This window comes from Melospiza georgiana, chromosome 3 (assembly GCF_028018845.1).
Source record: "Melospiza georgiana isolate bMelGeo1 chromosome 3, bMelGeo1.pri, whole genome shotgun sequence".
Taxonomy (NCBI): domain Eukaryota; kingdom Metazoa; phylum Chordata; class Aves; order Passeriformes; family Passerellidae; genus Melospiza; species Melospiza georgiana.
The window spans coordinates 69,061,999-69,084,240 of NC_080432.1; the positions used below are offsets into that span (position 1 = coordinate 69,061,999).

Below are 22,242 nucleotides of genomic sequence, written 5' to 3' on the forward strand. Positions count from 1 at the left end.
AGAGTTCATTTAAACCCTTTGATATATGTGTCCAAATGCAAAAGGCTAAAGATCATATTCTCAGACAAAAAACTGAACTGGCTCAAACTCTTTTTAAGACATTAAGCAACTGTTATTAGCATTTTGAAATAAAATTAAAAAAAAATTAAATGGCAATTTCAAGTTTAGCAGCATGATTCCTAATGCAGTATCTACTTTTGCTTTAAAATTCATCAATTCTCCTCAAAAATACTTTGTAACTACAAGGTAGCCTTGCTAAATTAATGAATCACAATAGTTCAACCTTTTGTTCTGGATACTCTCATCATCCCAAATTCATTTGGCCAAAAATACAGTTGAAATGTTCTTATAGATTATATCTATGCAAAATGATATTTAATAGTAATTACTCCAGTGCAGTGATAATTCCATTCAGTATTAGACTTCAGCTCACAGGATGAGGATTAATATTATCTGAGTATCTGAATCAGTACTGAATTTCAAACCAATCTCAGAACCTCTGATTGCAAGGACAAATTAATTTTTTACTATATCTTTTGCATCTTGTTCCCTCTATAGAGTAGTTGAGTATATATCTAATGGCAGAAACAGCACCCACATCTTTAGAACATCCAAGGATTAAACAGACAAATAAAAAGAGCTTGAGAGTCATGAGAGTGACAAAATGGAAATCTAAAGAATAAAAGTAATTATTCAATTAATTTTTCTCCATGACAATTTTAGTGCAGAACCTAACATGGACCCAAAAAACCCCACAAACAAACAAACAAACAAACAAAACAAACCACAACAACTACAATAACACCAAAAAAAAAGCCAAAATAACTCCCCACACAATTGGGCAGCATGCACCAATCACTTCCCAGCTGCAGAAATACCAATTCTAAACTTTTCTGTAGTGATTCTGAACTAATTATTTATAATATGCAGTAAACGAAACTTCCATTCCATTCCTTGACTATGCTGGGACAACAGGGATTTACAATAAAGCTAGTGATTTTAGATTTATTAGGCACTGAAATCCTTTACTACATTTTCATTAGATACACATTTCTTTTTTATTTCTAGTTAGGCAATTTTCGTTGGACTAACTTATGTCTGGCATTGCACTTTTCAAGGAGTCTCAGTTCTCACAAAAACAGTCTTTAATATCTCTCACACGTAGAGAGAGAATGTTGCAATGAAAACTCTGGTTTTGAATCTGGGACACAGGATTGGCCACAGGACAGAAGTCTTGCCCTTATTTTTTAAAATTTGTCCTCTGATGTCATCAGAAAAGGATCAAGGAGTTGGCAGCCACATACCTGAGGAATTTCTCTGGGACAAGGAGAACTTCCCCAAGTAATCTGGTACCAAATTGACCGTAACAAAGAATATTTCCAGACTTCTTCCATTTTACGCTGCTACATGACACAAACATGGCTCCCATCAGAATTAATGAAATGGTGGTCTTGGGGACCTGTTCTCATTTGCCTGTAATAAACAAGGCAAATGATTTTGCTCTTCTCCTCTTGTTTTTAGTTCTGGAATAACCTGGAAGGACCCAGCAGAAGTGGGGCCAGTCTCTGAGGCAATGCAGCTTTCAGGTTTCTTGTCATTTCCGGACAGATCCACACTTGTTGACAATAAAGTAAATTAAAGAGACAAGAAACAAGGCATTTATGAGTCAGAAAATTGGTCATACATGAAAACAACTTGAAGCTATTAACACCTAAAGCTGTCATTTTAAAAATTATAAAGAAGCTGATACTATCTATACAACATTTTAAATCTTCTTGAAAAGGCAGTCTTTGTCCTAAGTAATAGTCTTAAAAGTTTTTGAAATAAAAAAGGGAGAAGAGGACTTACAGACAACATTTCATATTTGCTTAGGTAATGATTTTTGTACCAAAATGCATCCCTCTCTCCGAAGAGTAAGATCTTCACTGCTTTGCTGAAATAAAACCAGTAAAATCCTTCATCTTAAATAAAGAACACAATGAACTTAAGGTCATATCCAAGAGTTCATAACAAAAGAATATGAACTCCTTGATTCTGTGCAGTCATCCCTTATCTACCTATAGAATAAATAAATGCAAGGTAGCTGAACATACAATTCCTTATAAGGACTGAAGTCGAAATATATTGATGTTTCATTCTTTCTGAGAAGTATGCTGGGTATGTGTGTTTAACAAGCTTGTAAACAGTTTTTTTTTTTCCATTTCAGATACTGCATTTAGTAATGCCATTGCTAGCCTCCAAACACATACCCACTGAGTACCTACTCAATATTTTAGTTCTTTTCACCCTTACTCGTATGTAGCCTCATGTCCTCTTTCTTAGTGAAGTCTGCTATTGAAACTGTCCTGTAGATTTTTCACAAATTATTTTCAGTTCCTTATTACAGAAGGACACATTACAGACACCAGTAAATCTTCACAGGGGTCCTGTATGGTAAAACAGCAGTGTCTTCATCTCATATGTTAGGACATTGGGCAGAGAGAGGGAGAGATCTATGCACACAAATTTAGTTCTGGCATGTTTCAGCTTTAGGAAGGCTGCTGTTATGATCTCACTCATAACTTTGCTTTCTCTATGCATCTGAGAAATACCAAGGCTTTTAGGAATTGAAATAATCAAAATCCAATCAGTCTTTGTGAGTGGCATCTGTTTCAGGAGTGAGGGAAGCTCACGTGTACAGCACCGACATCAGCCACATTGGGCCTTTGATCTAACCAACATCTGGGGTAATCCATTATTTTCTGGCTAAATCTGTAGCAGACAGCAACAAAATGCAAGAGTTGCACATATCTGTTGGGAGGAAGCTCCATAATCCCTGTTCCTCCCTGTGAGCATTTTATTTCTCTATGCTTTGCTAACATACACCTGCCCTGTTTCAGTCATGTTTACTGCCCATTCCCAATCCAAGTCACATTGCCAGACAACATTTAAATTCCACTGCTCGTCTCCAGTTCAGAATTCTTCAGCTTTTTCAGTTCTGGAGGTTCTCCTTCATCTTACTTTTGCAGTTCATCTCAAACTCTTCCAAGAACATAATCTATTTTCTACTACTACAGCATACCTTTCTCCTCCATGTTCTGTCTCATGGCTCACTACAGCCTGCTACAGCACCTCGTTAGAAATTCAAAGTTTCTACCTCACCAGACCCATCAGATTTCTACACTGGCCCCATCCTGTTCTTCATGGAGATCACCTTTATTTTCTCCTCAGCCCATCTTGCCATACTGCAAGTTCATTTTTTTTACTGCGTTTTGCTGATGTTACTTTTGCCAAACACAGAAGAAAGGACTAAAAGCACAAGAAACATCAATTTTCTCAATCCCAGTGAAGTGCCATATGGGCTGCACAGATGAGCTATAAGGTGGATGGAAAATGACTGCTAGTCTCTACAGACTTTTATCAGCAGCTGGAATTTGGCAAGCTTGCAGTAGTATTCATGGGCAATCAATACTGAGGTGAATACCTCACTAGCAATAGAGATGAAGGGAGAAACTGCATCCCCAGCAAGTCAATGACAGATACCAAGCTGAGGGACAGGGAACATGCAGAGTGGTGGATTTGCTGCAGATGAAAGCTCCCAGTAAGTTGGACCTCAACAGGCTGGAGAAATGGCCCAGCAGGAATCTCCTTAATTTCAGCACTGGAAAATGCAGAGCGATTCCCCTGGAATAGAATAACCCCCTGCTGAAACACAGCAGGAGCTGGGCTGTACTAATATGAACATCTAAAGGAGGCTGGGAGCAGAGCTGGTTCCCCTGTCCTTGGCAGCTGCAAAACTGCTTCCAATCTGGGGTTTCCAAGCTGAAGCCAGCCTTTGACAAATTGGAGCAAGTCCAGGGACAGCCACAAAGATGAGGAGGGGGCTGGAACAAATGGCATATGAGGAGATGCTGAGGGAACTGGATTTGTTCATTTTTTCAAAGAGAAGACTAAGCAGGATTTATTGCTGTCTTCAACAGTATAATGGGACTCTTTAAAGGAAACAGAGCCAGACCCTTCTTGGAGCACACCATGAAAGGACGAGACACATCCGACACATCTTTGGGCAAAGAATATTCTAATTATATACTAGGAAAAACTTTTTCACAGTGAGAGTGGTTCAGCCCTGTTACAGATTGCCCTGGGTGGATGTGGAGCCTCCATTCCTGGGTATCCACAAAGCACAGCTGGAAATCTCACAGTCTGAGAAGCCTCATCTAGCTTTGAAGTAAGCCCTGCTTTGAGTAAGATGTTGACCAGATAATCTTCTAACGTTTTTGCCCATTCAAACTCAACATGACTCTGTGATTCTCATCTCTTAGTAAACTGCCTCTGCCCACAGTAATATTTGCATTTGAAATGTCATGCAGCCGTGCAATGAAGCAACATTTTGTCAGAGAAGGATGCTCTTGCAATCAGGTCATTATGCAATCCCTGAGGAAAGATGGAGCATGTAAGGTAGATAGAATTTCATATAATTTAGCTATCAAATGCAAACAGATTCCCATAGTAAATAGTGAGGTGTTTCAAGAGTTTGTAGCTTAAAATTGAGCAAAATTTCTGGGGGAAAATTAAAGAAAAATAACCCTGATTTGACAGCATTCCCCCACTACCAAGTATCAGGCATATGTATACCTATAATACAATGGTGTCTAGGACATTCACTAAAAAGTTTTTGGGGTTTTTTCCATGATTATAGCAAAATTTTCTTTTCCTTCATCATACTTAGAAATTTGAGCCATTTTTCTCAAAATGTATTTTAAAAAAAATTACCTGAGACAACCATCTAAAATGTAAAATATAAGCCAAAACTAAACAATATAAGCAAGCAAAAACAAAAAGAGGAACCTAGTCAGACTTAACCATAAACAGTGTTATTAGAACTGCCAATAAAATAAAGTTGAGTTTTATTCCAGGATCTTTAAAATTTCTCTGTAAAATCAGATTTACTTCAACTTTGTTTGGCTTTTTTTTATGGCTTAAATCAAGGAAGAAATAGTAAAATCTTGCAGAGGTGCAACCTGCTTTAAAAATATCTTACTCCTTAAAATGGCAGATATTCTTGCATTTAACTGATTCTGATATTATTACCATTAAACATTCAGCTACATTCTTTTATATGGGTTTCTATCTCACCACCTTTCTCCATGAACATAATTAGAATACTCTCACCACTTCCAGGGTTTGCATGCTTTATCTGAATTGATATTCCTGTACATTAAAATTAGGATTATATTTCTCATAGCATGGCAAGAATAAACTAGCATACTTTTCAACCCATAAATTCTAAATAATCCAAACCACAAAAAGGTATTGCAAGGTAATAAATCTGCTGCATTGGTTCATGTGCTGGCAACATACGTATTTTTCCTTGCTTGTGGTTATCAATATGGCTGAAGGAGAAGTATCATTTTACTGCAGGATGGAAGCAAACAGACAAAGCTGTCCTTTGACATGTTTGTTCCCCAAAGGTGACTAGATTTGCAGTGCACTCTCAGCCAGAGTATTCTTTGTCATGGCTACAGTGTCCTGAAGATAAGGGTTCTCTGATACATAATTTGAAACCGGGATCTCACTGTCAAGTCCAAGCTGTAAATAATAATGAAAGCAGGGAACACTTATGTGAATTAATTTATTTTAGACACCAACTGATACAAGTTATTCAGAAATAACTATATACTGCTTAATCAAGATGGCCCAGCAAATGAAATGCTTTAAGAATATTTGCTGGCTTTATGAACTGAAAGCAGAGATGACAGGGTATTATGTGGCATTTTATTTTTGCCAAAGATCAGGTTTTATAGCACTTTTCCTCAACAGTAAAATTAAATTACAATTTTTTACAGTTAGCACCTTCCAAACTTCCATCTGTTTGCAGATCAACTTGAAGAAGGAAAAAGAGTAAGTTTCTAAACACCAGAATATGTCAACAAAGAGCTGGAATGCACAAAGCTCCACCTGGGGATGGATGTGGAGCCAGCTGAGAACGTATAGGTCAAGATTAAAGGGAGGGCAGAGACAGGTGACGTAGTGGAGGTCTGCTACAGGCCACCTTATCAAGAAGGTCCAGAGGAGGACCATAAGGATGATCAGAGGAATGGAGCACCCCTTCTCTGAAGAGAGGCTGAGAGAGCTGGGGCTGCTCAGCCTGGAGAAGAAGCCTTATAGCAACATCCCAGTACCTAAAGGGTGCCTACAAGAAAGCCAGAGAGGAACTTTTAAAAGGGCATGTAGTGACAGCACAAGGGGGAATGATCTTAAACTGAAAGAGGGTCAGTTTAGACTGGACATTAAGAAGATATTATTCTTTGCTATGAGAGTGGTGAAGCATTGGAACAGGCTATCCAGAGAAGCTGTGAATGCCTCATCCCTGGAAGTGTTCAGGCAAGATTGGATAGAGCTCTGAGCAACCTGCTCTAGTGAAAGGTGTCCCTGCCCATGCCAGGTGACTTGGAACTAGTCTTCCCTTTCAACCCAAACTTCCATAATCTTTCACTGATTTTTGAATTAATAGATCTCACAAGCCTGAATTACATTTAAAAGAAAAAAAAATAAAAGTGGAAGGGAAATAGAAAGAAAGCAGTAGGTATTACACATCCCAATTTTAGCAGAGCTATATGCAAAAAAACACAGTGAAGGCTATTTGGAAAGCTTTTATGAGTTTCCTAGCCTTGTGATTTAAGATTTGGGGCCTAAATCATGCCACATTTTCTACTACAGCTGCTGCTTTCTGCACAGCATCTTCCTAGTGATTTTTATTTATCATGAGCTGAGCCTTTTCCTGTGTTTCAGTAAATTTCCCTTCCTTCTTCTTCCAGCTTTGATGTACCCTTTGTAGTATCCTATAAAGTTTTATATAGCCATCTTTTAGCAGCCCAAATCAGTACTGAAGTAGGCTGCAGTGATCAAAGCACTGTTTCTGCACAATAGCAAGTACTAAAAAGGGGAGAAAAGACTGGAAGTAGCAAGGAAATTTGCACTGGACATTTGCACGGCAGATTGTTGAGAAACTGAAAAAAATCTTCAATTGAAGAATACAAGTGTTCCCTATATAATCATTTAAAAGGAGTTTCCTTAATTAGACAGTACGATCAAGGTGAAAAAACCCCACACTGCTTACTCACATGGCTTATGAATGCAAGGTGAAATGCATGGGCACTAAACGCAGCCCGGCGCTGCCTTGATGCTCTCTGCTCTGTCGTCCTCAGAGGGGGAGAAGTCGCCCCCCTGTAGCATTCAAGAGTGACCCTGAACTGGTTCTGCTGCCTGACTCCTGGGGAGGTCAGTTCTGGCAGCTGACAGCACTGTGGGGTGTGGGACCAGAATGTGACACATTCCACCCATGCTGCCTAACAAGAGGGGAATGCACCCTTGAAGAGTTGTAGACAATCCACTGGTGGTTACATGCATGGCTGTTCACTGTTAGTCACCACCTGCTTTTTTTAAGAAGTCCTCTTAGTTACACTCAACTTTGAGCCTTTACTGCTATTTTTCAATTTTACCAATGGTTTCCATGCAGTGAGACATCTTTTCCTATTTATTTGTATAGGTCCTGGCTGTTGTGTCTTAGTTAAGACTGCAATGATTGTAAGACCACTGCAATTGTTATGTACATGTATCAAATAGGATTTACATTTAGGACAATCATATTTAAGCTGTCTGTCTTCTGAGGACCATATACCATTTTTCTATTAAAGGGTTAAAGTAAAACACCTAGATGACTCCTGAACCCAATGTTGTATCAATATCTTATCAAGGAAAAATGTTATCCTTCAGATTTATGATCTTCTTGTCTGTTACAGGTATCAATTATGCTTTGATAGTCTTGCACAAGAATATCTTGAGTGAGATGAAGTAAGAAGCCTCCCAGCAACTGGAATCTGAGCTTGGCAGAAAAGCAGAAATGCCTTGCCTTGCCCAGTGTCACACTGATCAGGGTTCCTAATGAGCTGTGGTAAATTATAACCTTTTGTAAGTCACTTGAAAGGCCACTCAGACTCAGATGTGACTTGTCCCTGTACAACAAATTTTACAAACAGTCCCTGCAATGAATGCAATGAAAACAGCACTTCAAGTGAGAATGTTGAAGGACAGCATCTCTGCTCTAATCTCTGTTCTGATGCCTCAATAGATAATAGAAAACTCCCAGCAGACAGACCAGGGAGCTCATGATTCATTTCCATGTCTCATTGTCAACAATATCAAACCAAAAATTTCCAAAATCTCAATTTTTTAGGAAATGTGGATGCATTTCAGCTGCCAGACTATTCTCTTGTGCTTTTTTGGAGCAATGCCTTAGATCTGGTCAGCCTATCTTGTTGGTTTAATAAAAAATGCTGGCATCTGATGTTCACTTTGCAATTGCTGTAGGAACTGATGCCAGCAACTAATGCTTTCCATATCAGAGCAGATATGGCCAGCAGTGTTTGTTGTTTCAATAGCCTCAGAGCAAGAGTGATCAAGGCCAGTGACACAGAGTCAATTCTCCATCTCCCTCTTAAGGGACATAATGCATTGTCTGTGGGAAGGAATATTACAGAGCATGATTGTTATGGTTCTTTTCAGGAGATATATGGGTGGGATTAATTTCACTCTGAATATAAAAATAACTTTGAATATCACTGGGTATCCATTTTCATCCAGTAGCTATCTGGAATAGAATGTAGGCATCTTATATAATATAGGAAGATGAACTTGCCTTTTTTGAGTCTAATGCACTTGGTCAACTTTAATCAGGTGCCCTAGAAAGAGACAATGTGTGTTCTCAGCATCTCTTTGTGTGTCAGAGTAAGAAGGGGGTCCATGTGCAGGTTTGGTGCCATTTGAGGTGCTCCAGGTGGTGACCCTCACTGACACACAGCTCCTCCTCCAGAAAAGTTCTGTTACCCAGCAGGTCCTGTGTCCTATCTACTAGACCCCATGTGCCCTCCCAAACAGCAGTAGATGCCTAAGGAATGGAAAAATGAATACAGATCTGGGTGCCTACATTTGACCAGATGAACCCCATTCACACAGTCTGTCCAAATAACCATGGGTTTAGACACAGATTTCAAGTCCTCTTGGGAAGGACTTGATATATGAAGCACTTCCTATGTCTGTGGTTTATGCAAAACAATAACCTGCTGCAGAAATGAAGTTTTCTTCAATGAGAAGAGAGAACAAGTGACATCCATCTCCCTACCTTGGCAGAAAGCAGGGTAATGAGGAAGCATAAAATCTCTTTTACCCCTTTCCATCACTGTCTGCCCATATTCAGGGGCACGAGGAGGCACAGATCACATGTGCTCCTCAACAGTGTGGATTGGAGATTTATGGTGCAAGCACGCTTGCAACATGATCCACATCAGTACGTGCTCCAAGAAGGGCTGCAGAAACACTAAAGTTGGTTTGTACAAGTCCCTCATAATTGTCATGTGTGAGCATCTCAGAACACTTAATGGGCTTATCTTTACAATGTTTCCATGAGATAAGAAACTATCTATGAGATGACTCCGTTTTCCTGTCTCTTTTATTACAATCATCTATTGCTGCAAAAGTGTCAGAGTACCAGTACAAGGCCTGAAAACAGGAACACTCCAAGTGTTGAAGAAATTGCCTGAACACTTAAACTGTTCAAGAGGAACCTCTGAGCAGACTGACGTTTTAGAGAAAAATAAACAAAAAAAGCAAAGCAAAACACTACATTACATCATACTCCATGTTATGAAATACTTTATGCTACATTTAAAAAAATAAGAAAAGAAAAATCATCTTTGAACTTTGTATTCATTTCAACACTTTTGATTTTAAAATTTGGAAAAAAATTGTCTGTATTTAGAACTCCACATGAACAGCTAGAAAAATTCGTAATGAATCAGACAAGGTTAACAAAGTTTATGTATTTTGTTATGCAACTATTTTTTTGGATGGATGGATGGATGGATGGATGGATGGATGGATGGATGGATGGATGGATGGATGGATGGATGGATGGATTTACGAACTACAACAGGGGAGGGATTGATCTACATTTGTAATCTTTCTCAATTTTAGCAAGCATTAAAATTAAAGCTGTGATCATATTGATTAGAACATCAGACTCAATTGCAGTATGATAATTGGGGCTAATGCTAAACAAATAACTTTATAACATTAATCTAAACATAGAGCCTGAAGTATTAGAAGATACAAACTAGCCACTGAAAGTGAGGGAGAAATTAATCTCTTATTATGTTTGTACACTGATTTGCCTGCCCAGCCTCTGTCTCTCACTACAGACTGACAGAGAGTTTTCTCATCAGGGAGTTTTCCTTTTTTTTTTTTTGGCCAAATTTGGAACCAGCACCAAAGACAGGCTACCAAGGGCCTTAAGTATATGCATGATTTCACTTCAGATCGGAGGAGTGCAGACTCAGTGGGATGGCACACTGGCAGAGCAAAAAGGATGTTCTGCTGTTTCTTGTAGGAATCTACTGAGGAAAATTAGCTACTGAAAGCTTTGGGTTTTCTCTGAGTGGATGAAATCTTGCTGAAAATATTTGAGAGGAAATAACCAGAAATTACCTGAACTCAAATTCAATAGTTAAGAACAAAACAAAATTTCCATTAATTTACTGTAATAGTCATGAGTACAAGATTTCCTGTAATAATTATCAACCACTAGTCAGTATTTAATAATTTAAAAAAAAAATACTAAAAATTATCAACAAAAATTTTAAAAAATTAAATTTGACAATGTCAGACAAGAAAAAGGTATTTTAGTTTGGCTACCTATAAAAACAGCCACAAGAACAGACATAAAAGAAGTCTGTGTATAGACAACACAATTTGAGTTAATTAAGCCCTTTTTTCTCCATTTCTCAAATTCTGATACCTCATGATTTAGAGATACCAGAAGGGACATTAATATATTTATTGCATTCTTTGAAAATCATTATTTTCATGTATCATTATGTTCTTCAGCTAAATATAGAAGCCTACCAGTATCTCACAACAAGAGACTAACTCTTTTGGAAAAAGAGTCACTATTTGAAAGACAAAATATAACTTCAGAATTAGTAGACATATAGTTATACACCTATTAATACATATCTGTCTATAGGCAGTACGATTTTGAACACTTACTAACAAATTCAAAAGACATTAAAAGTTTTCTTTATCAGACAGAGTAATTTCTTTGTTTTGTGACCAAAGACTTTTAACATTTTGTCCAAGTATCGAACAGAATATCATCTCGGCTCCAACCTATAATGTTTATTTATTGTCCTGGATATCACTGAATGTATCACTGAATGCAACCCTTGAATGTCAAATTCAGAGTAGAATAGGGTGATGCAATGCAAATATTTCTGCCTAAAAGACAAATAGCACAATTCAGTTGCACAGAAAGGTAAATGAGAATTGCAGAGGAGACTTACTGTTACATAACTTTTCATAGAAGCAGGCAGCCATATCACAAACTAATCATGATTCATTATAACTTTTTTTAGGACTTATGTTACAAGACTTTTTGCGTTTACCACTCCTACTGGTAGGCTGTTCCAGAAACTCTCTATTTTGGTAGTTAGACATCTTTCAATCTCCAGCATCAAGTTATTCATTGCCAGATTATACTGCTCTATGCTTTCTTTTCTCCCATACCTAAGCGAAGACAATGAGACTAGCCAAATAAATGAAGCACATTGGAAGTTTCTATAAAGAACTTATTCTTAAACCAAATGGCTAGATATTTAAAAATTTCCTAGGCAGTGAACACATATTCAAATTATTTTTAACAGACTACCAGTGATTGGGCTCATGCCAAAACACAAGAAGACCTATTGTTTAGCGTTGTGAGGGTGAAAACTTTGTAAATATGACCTGACAAAAATGAAAAGCAAAAAAGAAAAGTTTTTATTCATTTAATTTGAACAGTACTATGCCTGTTAACAAAAGATAATCATAGCAAGCACTTTGAAACACATTTCTTATTACCACATAAGATGCGTTCCACAGAGTTATGGCTGGAAGGGGCCATTAAATCATTTGTATAACACTGTATGCAGATAAACCTTCTGGCATATCCAAGATCATAAATTCACCTAATTACTGCTGCATTAAGCCTCAGCAATTTCAAAGGGCTAATACACATCCCCAAGGGTGACACACAACCTTGATCAGAAATGTCAGGAAAAGGGGAATACAGCACTGGTCTTACACATTTTCTCAAGCAATTAAACTAAAAAAGTACCTTAATTTTATTTTGAATGGTCTCATCTCAATTCACAGCTAAAAAAATAAAAGAACACTATTTCCATAGCAACTTCTGTGTCTGGGTTGTTCTCAGGTTTGAATCCTCCTGCAGTACAATACCTGACTGTAGAACATTTTCTGCCTGTGTATTTCAACTTCACAAACTCACTACTCCACTGTTTACATACATAAGGTTGCCTACAAAGTTTTCACCATAGGTTTGCATGGGACATTCATGTAAAAAAAGTATTTTAATCAAGCACAAAGTGCAGTTTAACTTTCAAGTCACTGGTAATAATTCAAGATCACTATGCTCTGACATGTACTTATTCTTCCAGGAAGTATTGTATTTGGTTGCACTAAAAAGAATTTTGTTTGAATCAATTCAGTTTACAGATGACTGTATTGGACAATTGAACATAACCATTATCTATGATTTCACCAGTCTTTATTATACCTGCTCCCCAAAACTGCCCAAAATCTGTTGCAAAAAAGTGCAATCATTTTGTTTTCTGGGACCAGATTTTACTACCAGATTCTTAGTCTGGCTGAGTTAGACTTCAGAACATACGTTGCTGTTCATGGCAACATGTTATACTGTGCAAATAAGCCTAGCAGAGTCTGGCCTTCAACATGGAAAAAATTGCTTGATTTAGCTTTTTGGAATTGTTACACTTCTAACAAACTTACCTGTATCTCTCAAATCAACAGAGAATGACAGAGCTCAGAATAAAAATACATCTGTTCACTTTCATTCACTGAAGCCTAATATAATAAGCTGTTGCAAAACTATGCTATAAACACTGCACAAAGCGTTAACAGCGTGGGTATAGGTATGTATGATTTTTTTTTTAGGAGCCATAATTCTATTCATTTCTGTCACTTGCTTCAAGAAAAGATGTAATGTTTTTCACAATTGACAATAAAAATTTAAACCACGGAAATTTATTTCCCCCTTTCAACAATACTTTAGTCTTTCTATGCCAGACCAAAAAGAGAAAACATGAACCAAGCCTCTACTGAGGGACAAAAATATTAAAAACCCCGCTGAACAAGCCTATCTTTTGAAAAGCAGCATGCCAGGTTCACAGTAAATATATATCACCCTCCAGTGAAAAATGCATCTTAATATGCCCACAGCTCTTTGGATAGCTCAGGAAGGTGGTTGCTGACTGAAATACTGTCACTGAGTCAACTCTAACACTTTGATTAGGAAGGATATAGTGCTTCTGAACAACTTCCTATGTAAGCCACTTCTCACACTGCAAAGGAAGACAGAGGAGAAAAATACTCTTGCTACCACCTAAGAGCTGAACAAACAACCACTCACACTGAAAAATGTGTGATGGTGGAAGTCTTTTTAGTTTACTTCAGACAGTATTATAATACATTACAACACTGAGGTCATTTGCCATTCTTTAATCAATTATGATTTCATAATTTTTTTCCCAGGAAAGTTTTCCCAGGAAATATTTATACTCATTATCTGATAGGTTTTTTACATAGATTTTCAAAATTTACAGCTTACAGTCACAGTGGGCTGTGAATTACAGTTTGTTTTATTCTACGCTTTTTCTTATGATCTAGATATTATCGATGATTCAGTTAAATCACACGCTCCTTTGCACAAAAAGCAAATATTAGGGCATAACAGATTTCTACGCTCTAATTTTCTCAGATCATCTGCTTAAATAAGAAAGAAATCAGCATTTACCTGTAGAAGGCTGGAGGAGCAGCTTCCCTCATCCCGAAGCTGCCCTGATCGTTTTCAAGGTAATAGGGTACCTGTTGGCTGTGATGATGGATGAAGGGCGACAGCTGGGGTGCCGTTTGCAAGAACACCACCGGGCTTGGCGGGACACTGTTCAGGGAGTGAAATCCTGCCAGACTGCTGGACCCAAAAGATTCAGACGTAGGGGCATAACTGAGCGTGGTAGAGCTGTAGACGGGAGCTGTAGTACCAAAATCATAGGTGGCTCCTTCTGGGTAGTTAAAAACTCCTGTCTTGTTGGTCTCCACGTACATGTCGCTGAGCGATCTTTCCAGGGGAATCTTCAGCTGAGGTCTGCTCAGTGTCTCCAGTTCAGTGCCTTGAATCTGGTGCAGCAGGGTAACTCCAGAGGTTTTGGTGTGAAGGGTCATGGTCAGTGCTAATGGCAGTGAGCAAGGAACATATCTGCTTTTACTGTCAACAGCGAGATCGGCAGCTGGCAGTCCACCTAAAAAAAATACCAGAACCTATTCTGAGGCTCAGCAGAAATCATAATAAAGCAGCACTACACAGGTATTCCTCTAATCTCGGCAAGGAGGAGGATACAAACAAATGCAGAGCGAGCACTGAAGACGCACATTCTCTCTCTCTTCTTCCCTCCCTCTCCCTCTCTCTAACTTTTAGGAACTCCTCATCTGCTCTAATATGCATTACAAGGTGCTGGCTGCGAGCCAGGAGCCCTTGCCTTGTGCCGACGTTGGTTTAAACATCACTTCAGAAACAATTAGTTTTGGAGTTATACCAAAGAATTGTCCGTCTAAATGTTACTTCATTCTTACTGATCGTTTCATTTTTCACTTCAGGGTACAGTGCTTTGCAGCCACTAAAGGGAAAGAACACTTAAATCCAACCAGGAAGACTAGTCCAGTGGTCAGTCAGATTGCTGCCTTTTATTTCCTCAGCAGGCTCCAATCTATCTGTGCTTATCTCTCCTCCTGTTTGATTCATTTTCATGTTTGCTAGAAATATGTAATGTGTACATTGTACTGACCCTGGGCAGGACTGTGCTGTAACCAAGATAGGGCAAAGCAGAATGTGTGTGTGTGAGAGTGTGTGTGTGTGTGTGTGTGTGTGTGTGTGTGCGCAAGCATGCGTCTGTGTGTCTGTCTCTCTGTGTGTCTGTGCATGTTTGTGTGTCTGGGTGTGCAGGGAGCAAGCCCCAGTCAATAAAGCCTGCTAATAAAATTAAAGTGCGCATGATACCCATGCAGAATAGAAGATTTATAATATACTTTCATCAGCAACAGCAACTTGCAGTTACTAGAGCACTATAATAACATTAAAAAGCAAGGAAAAGCTTTAGACTAGCCTAGAAAATTATGCTTCCTTCTTTTTATTCTGTAAAATGATGAAATAGACATCATTTACATTTTGTCAGAGTTAGGAGATGGTTGTTTGATTGCACGGTATATAAATTGAATACAAGAAATTCTTTTTCCTAGTCTTGTGAACAAAAGCCTAGCAAATTTGAATTTTGAAATCAAACTAAAAAATCAAGTAATCTAAAATAATCAAACGGGATTGGCTTAAAAAAAAACTTGACATGCCTCTCAAAGTTATATTTAGAAAGGGAAAAAAAAAAAGAGAGAACATAATGAAAAGGTGTGGCATGCATGCTTCTTCTTGCTATCTCATTCCATATAATTTTAACTTTGCACAAACCAGTTCTCCTGAACGAGCTAAATGAAAACCTCCAGAAACTGTTTCAAGCTCTCCAGCTTCATTGCTGTGGTCTGTGGTTCAGTCAATGAAATGGGCTAATGTCAACCCTAAATACATTAATATATGGGCTCCAGCTAGTGTGCTTTGAATACTAGCAAAGCCTATGCTATACTTAAACAACTCCACAGTTATTTGGCTCAACCTTCAAAAAACCCAAGAAACTAAAAAACTGAATATGCAGGTCACTAGAAGTGTCAAAAGAAGTTTACTCAAACCGGTTTTATTTTAGAAATAATACAGTGCTTTCAGAACTCCTACTAAAATAGCCAAAGATTTTTATATTTGCAAGAATATTCTGAAGCAATATATGTTTTTACCTTCGCAGGCACAGAGCTGAGACATCAGCACACGAACAACTATGTACTTGATATATTTCCTCACCCACCCAGCCACCCTCCCCACCCTGTTCAAATTTCAGATTGTAGACTTTGATCAAAGAGATAAGCTTGTTTAAATAACACTGGACTAAACATGTTCCCAGTTAAAAAAATAATAATCAGACAACCATACCCAGCAGTTCAGAAAGTCTTCGAAGAGTTGTGCTGAAAGTATGCCAGACAGTGTGAGAGGGAAAAAAATTAGTGTGTGCATGTTCTCTCAGAGTGGGCGACTGTGCATCCGCAGAGACTCACAAAACAGCAAGCAAGCACAGCTCTCAGCAGCCAGGCTGCACGGGCTGAAATGAATGGCAGCTACAAGTTTAAGCCAGTCGCCCTTACACATTTCATTTTGTGCTTTGAAATACATAGAAAAGGCATCATCCCTTACTAAGCTGCATAATCTGAGAATTAATGTGAATCTACCTGCCATAAAAAGTATCTACTTCTATAGTGTGCTACAAAATGGACTTTGAATTTTTATCTGAAGCATTATCCAATATGTATGCTCTGTCTAATATATTGATATGAAATAAAATCTTCCAGTGTAATAGCTATGCAGAAGGGAAGAAAACACAGAAAAACAAAGCCAGAACCAAAAAATCAGAAAGTGAGCAAACAAAGAGTTCACTTCTGAGTGTGCCCTGTTCTTCTTACATGCAATTTTTAAAAACCTCATTAATTATTTTGGGGAAGTGGTGTGCTTCCAGGGAGTGAAATATTTAAAATTTCCATCAGATGTAAAGAGCATTAAACATACTGTAGGCTTAACTTGAACCACCATCACTTCTGCTGTGTACCATCTGAATTAGAGACCCTATGTGCAGCTCTCCACAAGCCACAGCCCTCCCACTGAAAGGGCTCAGCAGCAGACAGCTGCAGTTTCCATGCAGCACACAGCCTTGTACACATCTTGAGAGGAAAAAAAGTGAGCGCCACAAACAAGATCTTGGGGATTGGCTGAGAACCTCTGTGACAGCATCCTGCAATGTCTGACTTACTTTTCCTGTGGAAGAAAAGCAAGACAGCAAGAAAGGGCAAGGGTGAGGTGGGGGGTGTGTCAAGCCAAATCCCATGAAGAAGCTGAATTTTTGATTTTTCTACACTGAAAAAAAATCAGGCTCTGATTCTGCTTACTATATATGGGCTTTTAGATATAATGAAAATACGAATTGCAAAAAGTGACTAGAGGGCTGCTTTCTTTCTTGTCCTACATAGTAAAGAATGTGCTGCTTGCTGCAAAGTAACAAACACTGCTACTTCACCCTGCTTCAGAGTTGGCACTAGGTGCGCCCACCTGTGGACTCGCCTCTCAAAAAAATGAGATCAACATTTCTAAAACCTGGTATTTTTTGCTTAAAGGTCAGGATTTACCTCACAACTCACTTTAATCTGATCTGTTACATGTCAGATTTTACATGCTCTAGAATATGGAAATACTAGAGTATGGGAACGGGTACAGTACCTAGCAATGGTATTTAGCGCTCTTCAGCAAACGTTTATGCAAAAACCTGTTTTTTCTAAACCCCACATCATGTATGCCTTTAAAACTATGCAGATCTCATACAAAAGGACTTGTCTCATTCACTCTGAGTTTTTTGTTTTAAATTACATGTAGTAACAAGAGAGAGTAAATAAAAACATGAATTGGCTGCAGCACCTTCCTTTCCAGTGCTAGACAGATGTTGTGTTCAAAATGGGGTAGTCTACATTCTCAGATCTAATAATTTCTCAACTATTGTGGATTCAGCTGCAGCCAAGCTGCCCTATGTATTTCACCTTAATCAAAGTCTAATATTGCTTTGGAGTTGCTGAGCATGTACTACAGGAGATACGTAGATATATAAAAATAGAGAGGAACTGCTTCTACAAAATCTAAAGATTTGCTAACTCAAGATCAGGTATAGATTGGGGGTTTTGCTATATTTCTGAAGTTTGGGAATATACAAATAAAATTTGGCTTTGATCCATCCAGATTTCTGCCTGCACAAGAAGGAAAGGAAAGAGCATTTAATGAATACTGAAGAAGTAGGAGGGACTAGTCCACTGTGACTGAGGAGCACTACAGACATGTTAGCAAAGAAGATCAAAGCAGAAACTGCATCTTCATACAGAGGGATTTTCAATGAGAATTAGTTGGGATGAAACAGTGAGGACTCAGGCATTACACTTCTCATGGAAATGAGAAATTAACAGTTTAGATAAATGAAAGTGACTGATTAAATCCTGTGTTCTCCTTTTAAAAATTTCAGTCTGTTTTCCTTTTATAGATAGGCTGGAGTTCCAGTGCTCAACTCAGATTTTCCAGAGTGGGGAATTTATTCTGATTACACTAACAAAATATAAAATGCAGATACAATAAAACTAAATCATGTTTCTGCTGCTCTGTGGTTACAACTGAAAAAATATGTAGGCATGTTTCTAAAGGCAAATTCTGTTTATTTTAATTAACTGGTGAATACTTTGCATCCATTTTGGTTTTTTTTTTTTAATTTGTTGACAAATGACAACTGTGATGAGACTAAGTTAGCAGACTATGTATACTGCAGTTTGGCTCAACTGGATCATCGGTCCAACACTTCAAAACTAAAACATAGCTTAAAAAAACCCCAAAAGTAGCCTTCTTCCACTGATGGAAAACATTGTGGAACCAGTGAAGTGATCTCAGAAACAGAAAAAAGAAAACAGATAATTAAAAATTTAGAAGATATTATTTCAACTTCTCCAAATAACTGGAAGGAAGTTTGAGAATTTTCAGTGCCATTAACATCAATAATTTTCTATTGACTACAAGTTCTGAAAGGTAGTCAGAGAATGGTAACAAAATAAGTTCATTATATAGGATTAAATAAAAAAATTAAAGGAAAAAGTAGCAGCCTGAACATGTTTTTGCATTTTGGACAAGACAAAACAGAAGTTTGAGGGAAAAGGAGATAAACCAAAAATACTATATGAAGCATAGTATGCAAAAGTATATAGCCAAAATATAGATATACTTTTCTATGTCTAAATTAAATATATAAATATACACAAATGCTATTAAATTTATAGGAAAATTTAAAGACAGAAAAACTCTATTCTAAAACAGGCATTTTTCAGCACTAATTTTAGTAAGTATTGCAACAAAAAATGGTAAACTCAGAGCACATACTATAAATTTTCCATAAACCTGCTGACAGTGAAAGACCATAAACTTTTTTGCTTTGGTTCCACAGCTATAAAGATAGAAGTTTTTTTTTAGCTGCTGCAATTAAAGAAGAATCTATTGTACATAACAGGAGGAACATTATGTTTTTCCAAGATTCCACAGTAACATTACAGAGAAATTATGTTGTGTTTAGTCCAGTGAGGAAACTCCTCAAGACAGACAGCTGGAGAACAGCACCATCTACCCCACTGCCTTATAAATCTTCTCTGGGGAAAGAAAAAACACAAAAAAATTAAAGCTCTTGATACCACTAGGCAAATGAGGCATGCTTAAAAATCCCTTAGGCTCTAAAGAGAGATAAGTGCTTCATGCTGTTAGTGTAAGTTTTCAACATTTAGTTTTATAAGTTGATACAAAGACGTATACTTCTTTTTTCCCCTGCTCCCAAGTAACTCACTAAAACTAGCCATGGCACCAAAAGTCTAGATCTAAATTTTTGGTTTAGGTTGGTTTTCCTGTTAAAAGGAAAACCCATTTCACATGTCAAATGCAAGTAGAGGCTTTGAAAAAAATTGGTCAAAATAGTTCTTATTGCAAAAAGGGAACTGTTGAATACAATTATTCCACACATATGGTTATAAATCTATAGCATTTAAATATGTCTTCAATTTTACCTGTAATTTGCATGGAAGACCTATTACATTCTCTGAAATTATCTGTGCAAACACAAGAAATATTAGGTTAGGATGTCAGCACATCTTTTCAGTTAAGTATTCTGACATTTTAAATGTAAAGACTTTGTTTACATCTTTTTATGACACTCTCAGATTTTAGCAATTCAGCTGGAAATTTTGCATGTCAGTGATGAGCTCAGTGATAATAATTTGGAAGTACCTGAGCCAGTTGGAAGGAAATTATCTGCTTTTCCCTCCTTAGAGATTTCTAGAAACTATTTTTTTAAAAAAAGTAACCTTTTTGCTGCTGCAAACAAGGAGTTTGGAGCAGGAACTTTGAATCTGGCAGGGAGCTGAAACGCTGTGTCACAGAACTGACTTTTGCTATTCCTCTGAAAATCCATCCACATTTGGCCAATTTTTCTACCCTTGAAAAAACTGCAAGTTTAAGAGTTAAGATTCCTAAAAGCTCTTTCCTGGCTGAGCCTGCTCTCCCCTCTTTCAGATCTTAGTCCTGACTCGACTGGGCACGAAACTTACCAAAAGAATGAATGACATGCTAGAGTCCGAACTAGTATAAATACAGAATGCTTTCCCCTTCCATTACTCTTCTGGGGCAGAGTAATAGTCTGGGATTAAGTGCAGATTACTGAGTCAGTTACAAGACTGAATTTCAGACTCCAGATGTACAGACTGAATTTCCTGAAACTAAATGGGACACCATCTCCCTTTTCAATCCAGCATTAGAAAACAGTATGTTAAAATATACCCTTTTCTGAAGGAGTAGAAGACATCCTGTAATATAAGTAGTTTGTGCATTTTTTTTCAGTTTTTTGTGCCTCAAAGATGGGAGAGGATAAAGAAATAATTCTGCTTGACTCATACAGAATAAATTACTTACTACATATGTAAAATGGGCCAAAATACCTGAGTACTCTGGACAAACTCAAAAGATATTAGCAAATACTAATGTTTCAAAGAGTTAGTAGATGTTTTCATGGATGCAGAAAGACAAAAGCAAAAAAGAACATTTCTCTGCTTTCCTACACAAAATGTTAACTACTTGTGAGCAAGGATGTTCACTGGTAGAAAGGCAATGAAACCTTGATTTAAGATTAAGCAACATTCCATATTTAATAACAAACACATCATCCTAAAAGAACATTTCTAATAGACCTAGCTTTATGTAAAAAGCAGAATGAACTGGGAAATGCAAAATGGTAGCTTAGTATCCCACGTTTAGAGAAAAATTGAATGGACTGACTGATCACTATGATCACTAGCATTAGTCTAGCAAGAAATCTATTTTCTGGATGTCTTGCAATTGGCTTAAGGGTGAGGTATCTTCGAAATGATCAAATATTCTCATGCCTCGGCTCCCAAACACAATCAGAAATGAGACACCTGCTTATCCATTTATGTGGTGGATCTCTCAAAAAAACTCTCAAGTTTTGTTTATGAGATTAAAGGAACAAGTCCAGATTCCCCTGCTGAGCCTTCCTGTCCTTAAGCAAATCAACATTCCCACCCAGCCTGGTGTCATCTGCAAACAGAATGAGAGGGCACCCAGTTTGTCCAGATCAACAACAAAGATGCTGAACAAGACCAACACCAACATGGAACCCTGAGGAACAGCACTTGTGGCCAGTTGCCAGCTGCGGGAGGCCGTATTTGTAGAAACACTTTTTATTCTCATTTATTCTCACAGCAGAAAAATAAAACTCTTCTTGGGCTTTGGCTCCTCCAGTTTCCTCTCTGCATAGCCTCATGACATCCTTGTAGTCCTCCTAAGCTCCAGACATCCCAATATGGTCGGGATATATGAGGACAGGCTCAGGTAGCAGGGCCTTCTCAACTTGTAAGCAAAAAGACTCAGTAGTACCTTACTGCTATCTACAACCATCTGAGCACAGAATACAGAGAAAATACAGAGACAAACACTTATTGGAGGTGCATGGCAACAGTCCAAGGGGCAACAGGACACAAGATGGACTATGGGAAATTCTGAATCGATATTAGGTATGACTTTTTACATTTTACATAGAACAGGTTGTCCAGAGATGCCAGAACTCCTTGAGGACGAGACTCAATTGAGTTCAAGACTCAACAGGGTAAGTCCCTGAGTAGCCTGATTTAAGCCTTCTTTGAGCAGGGGTTTGGCCTAGATGGTAGCTTGATATCCCTTCCAATTTACTCCATGATTCTATGTGTCTAATACACGGATCTGCACCAAATCACTCAGAAGAGATTAATTACCTTGGTGATGATGGCCTATTTCCCCATTTTCCACAGATGCCTGGTGTCAAGATCTTACACATTTCACGAGTTAGGAAGGAAAAAAATTCTACTGGCCTCACTGTA

The 22,242-nt window shown here is 37.9% G+C and overlaps 1 protein-coding gene across 1 annotated transcript in view; it reads right to left on the reverse strand.

The window, feature by feature from the left end:
• The window catches only part of ESR1 (estrogen receptor 1), a 108,033-nt gene extending 91,800 nt beyond the window's left edge, over positions 1-16,233 (reverse strand). The window contains 2 exon segments of the mRNA XM_058021640.1: positions 13,904-14,408; positions 16,193-16,233. Coding sequence (XP_057877623.1) covers positions 13,904-14,331 — 428 coding nt within the window. The 5' untranslated portion in view covers positions 14,332-14,408; positions 16,193-16,233.
• Positions 16,234-22,242: the final 6,009 nt, after the last annotated feature.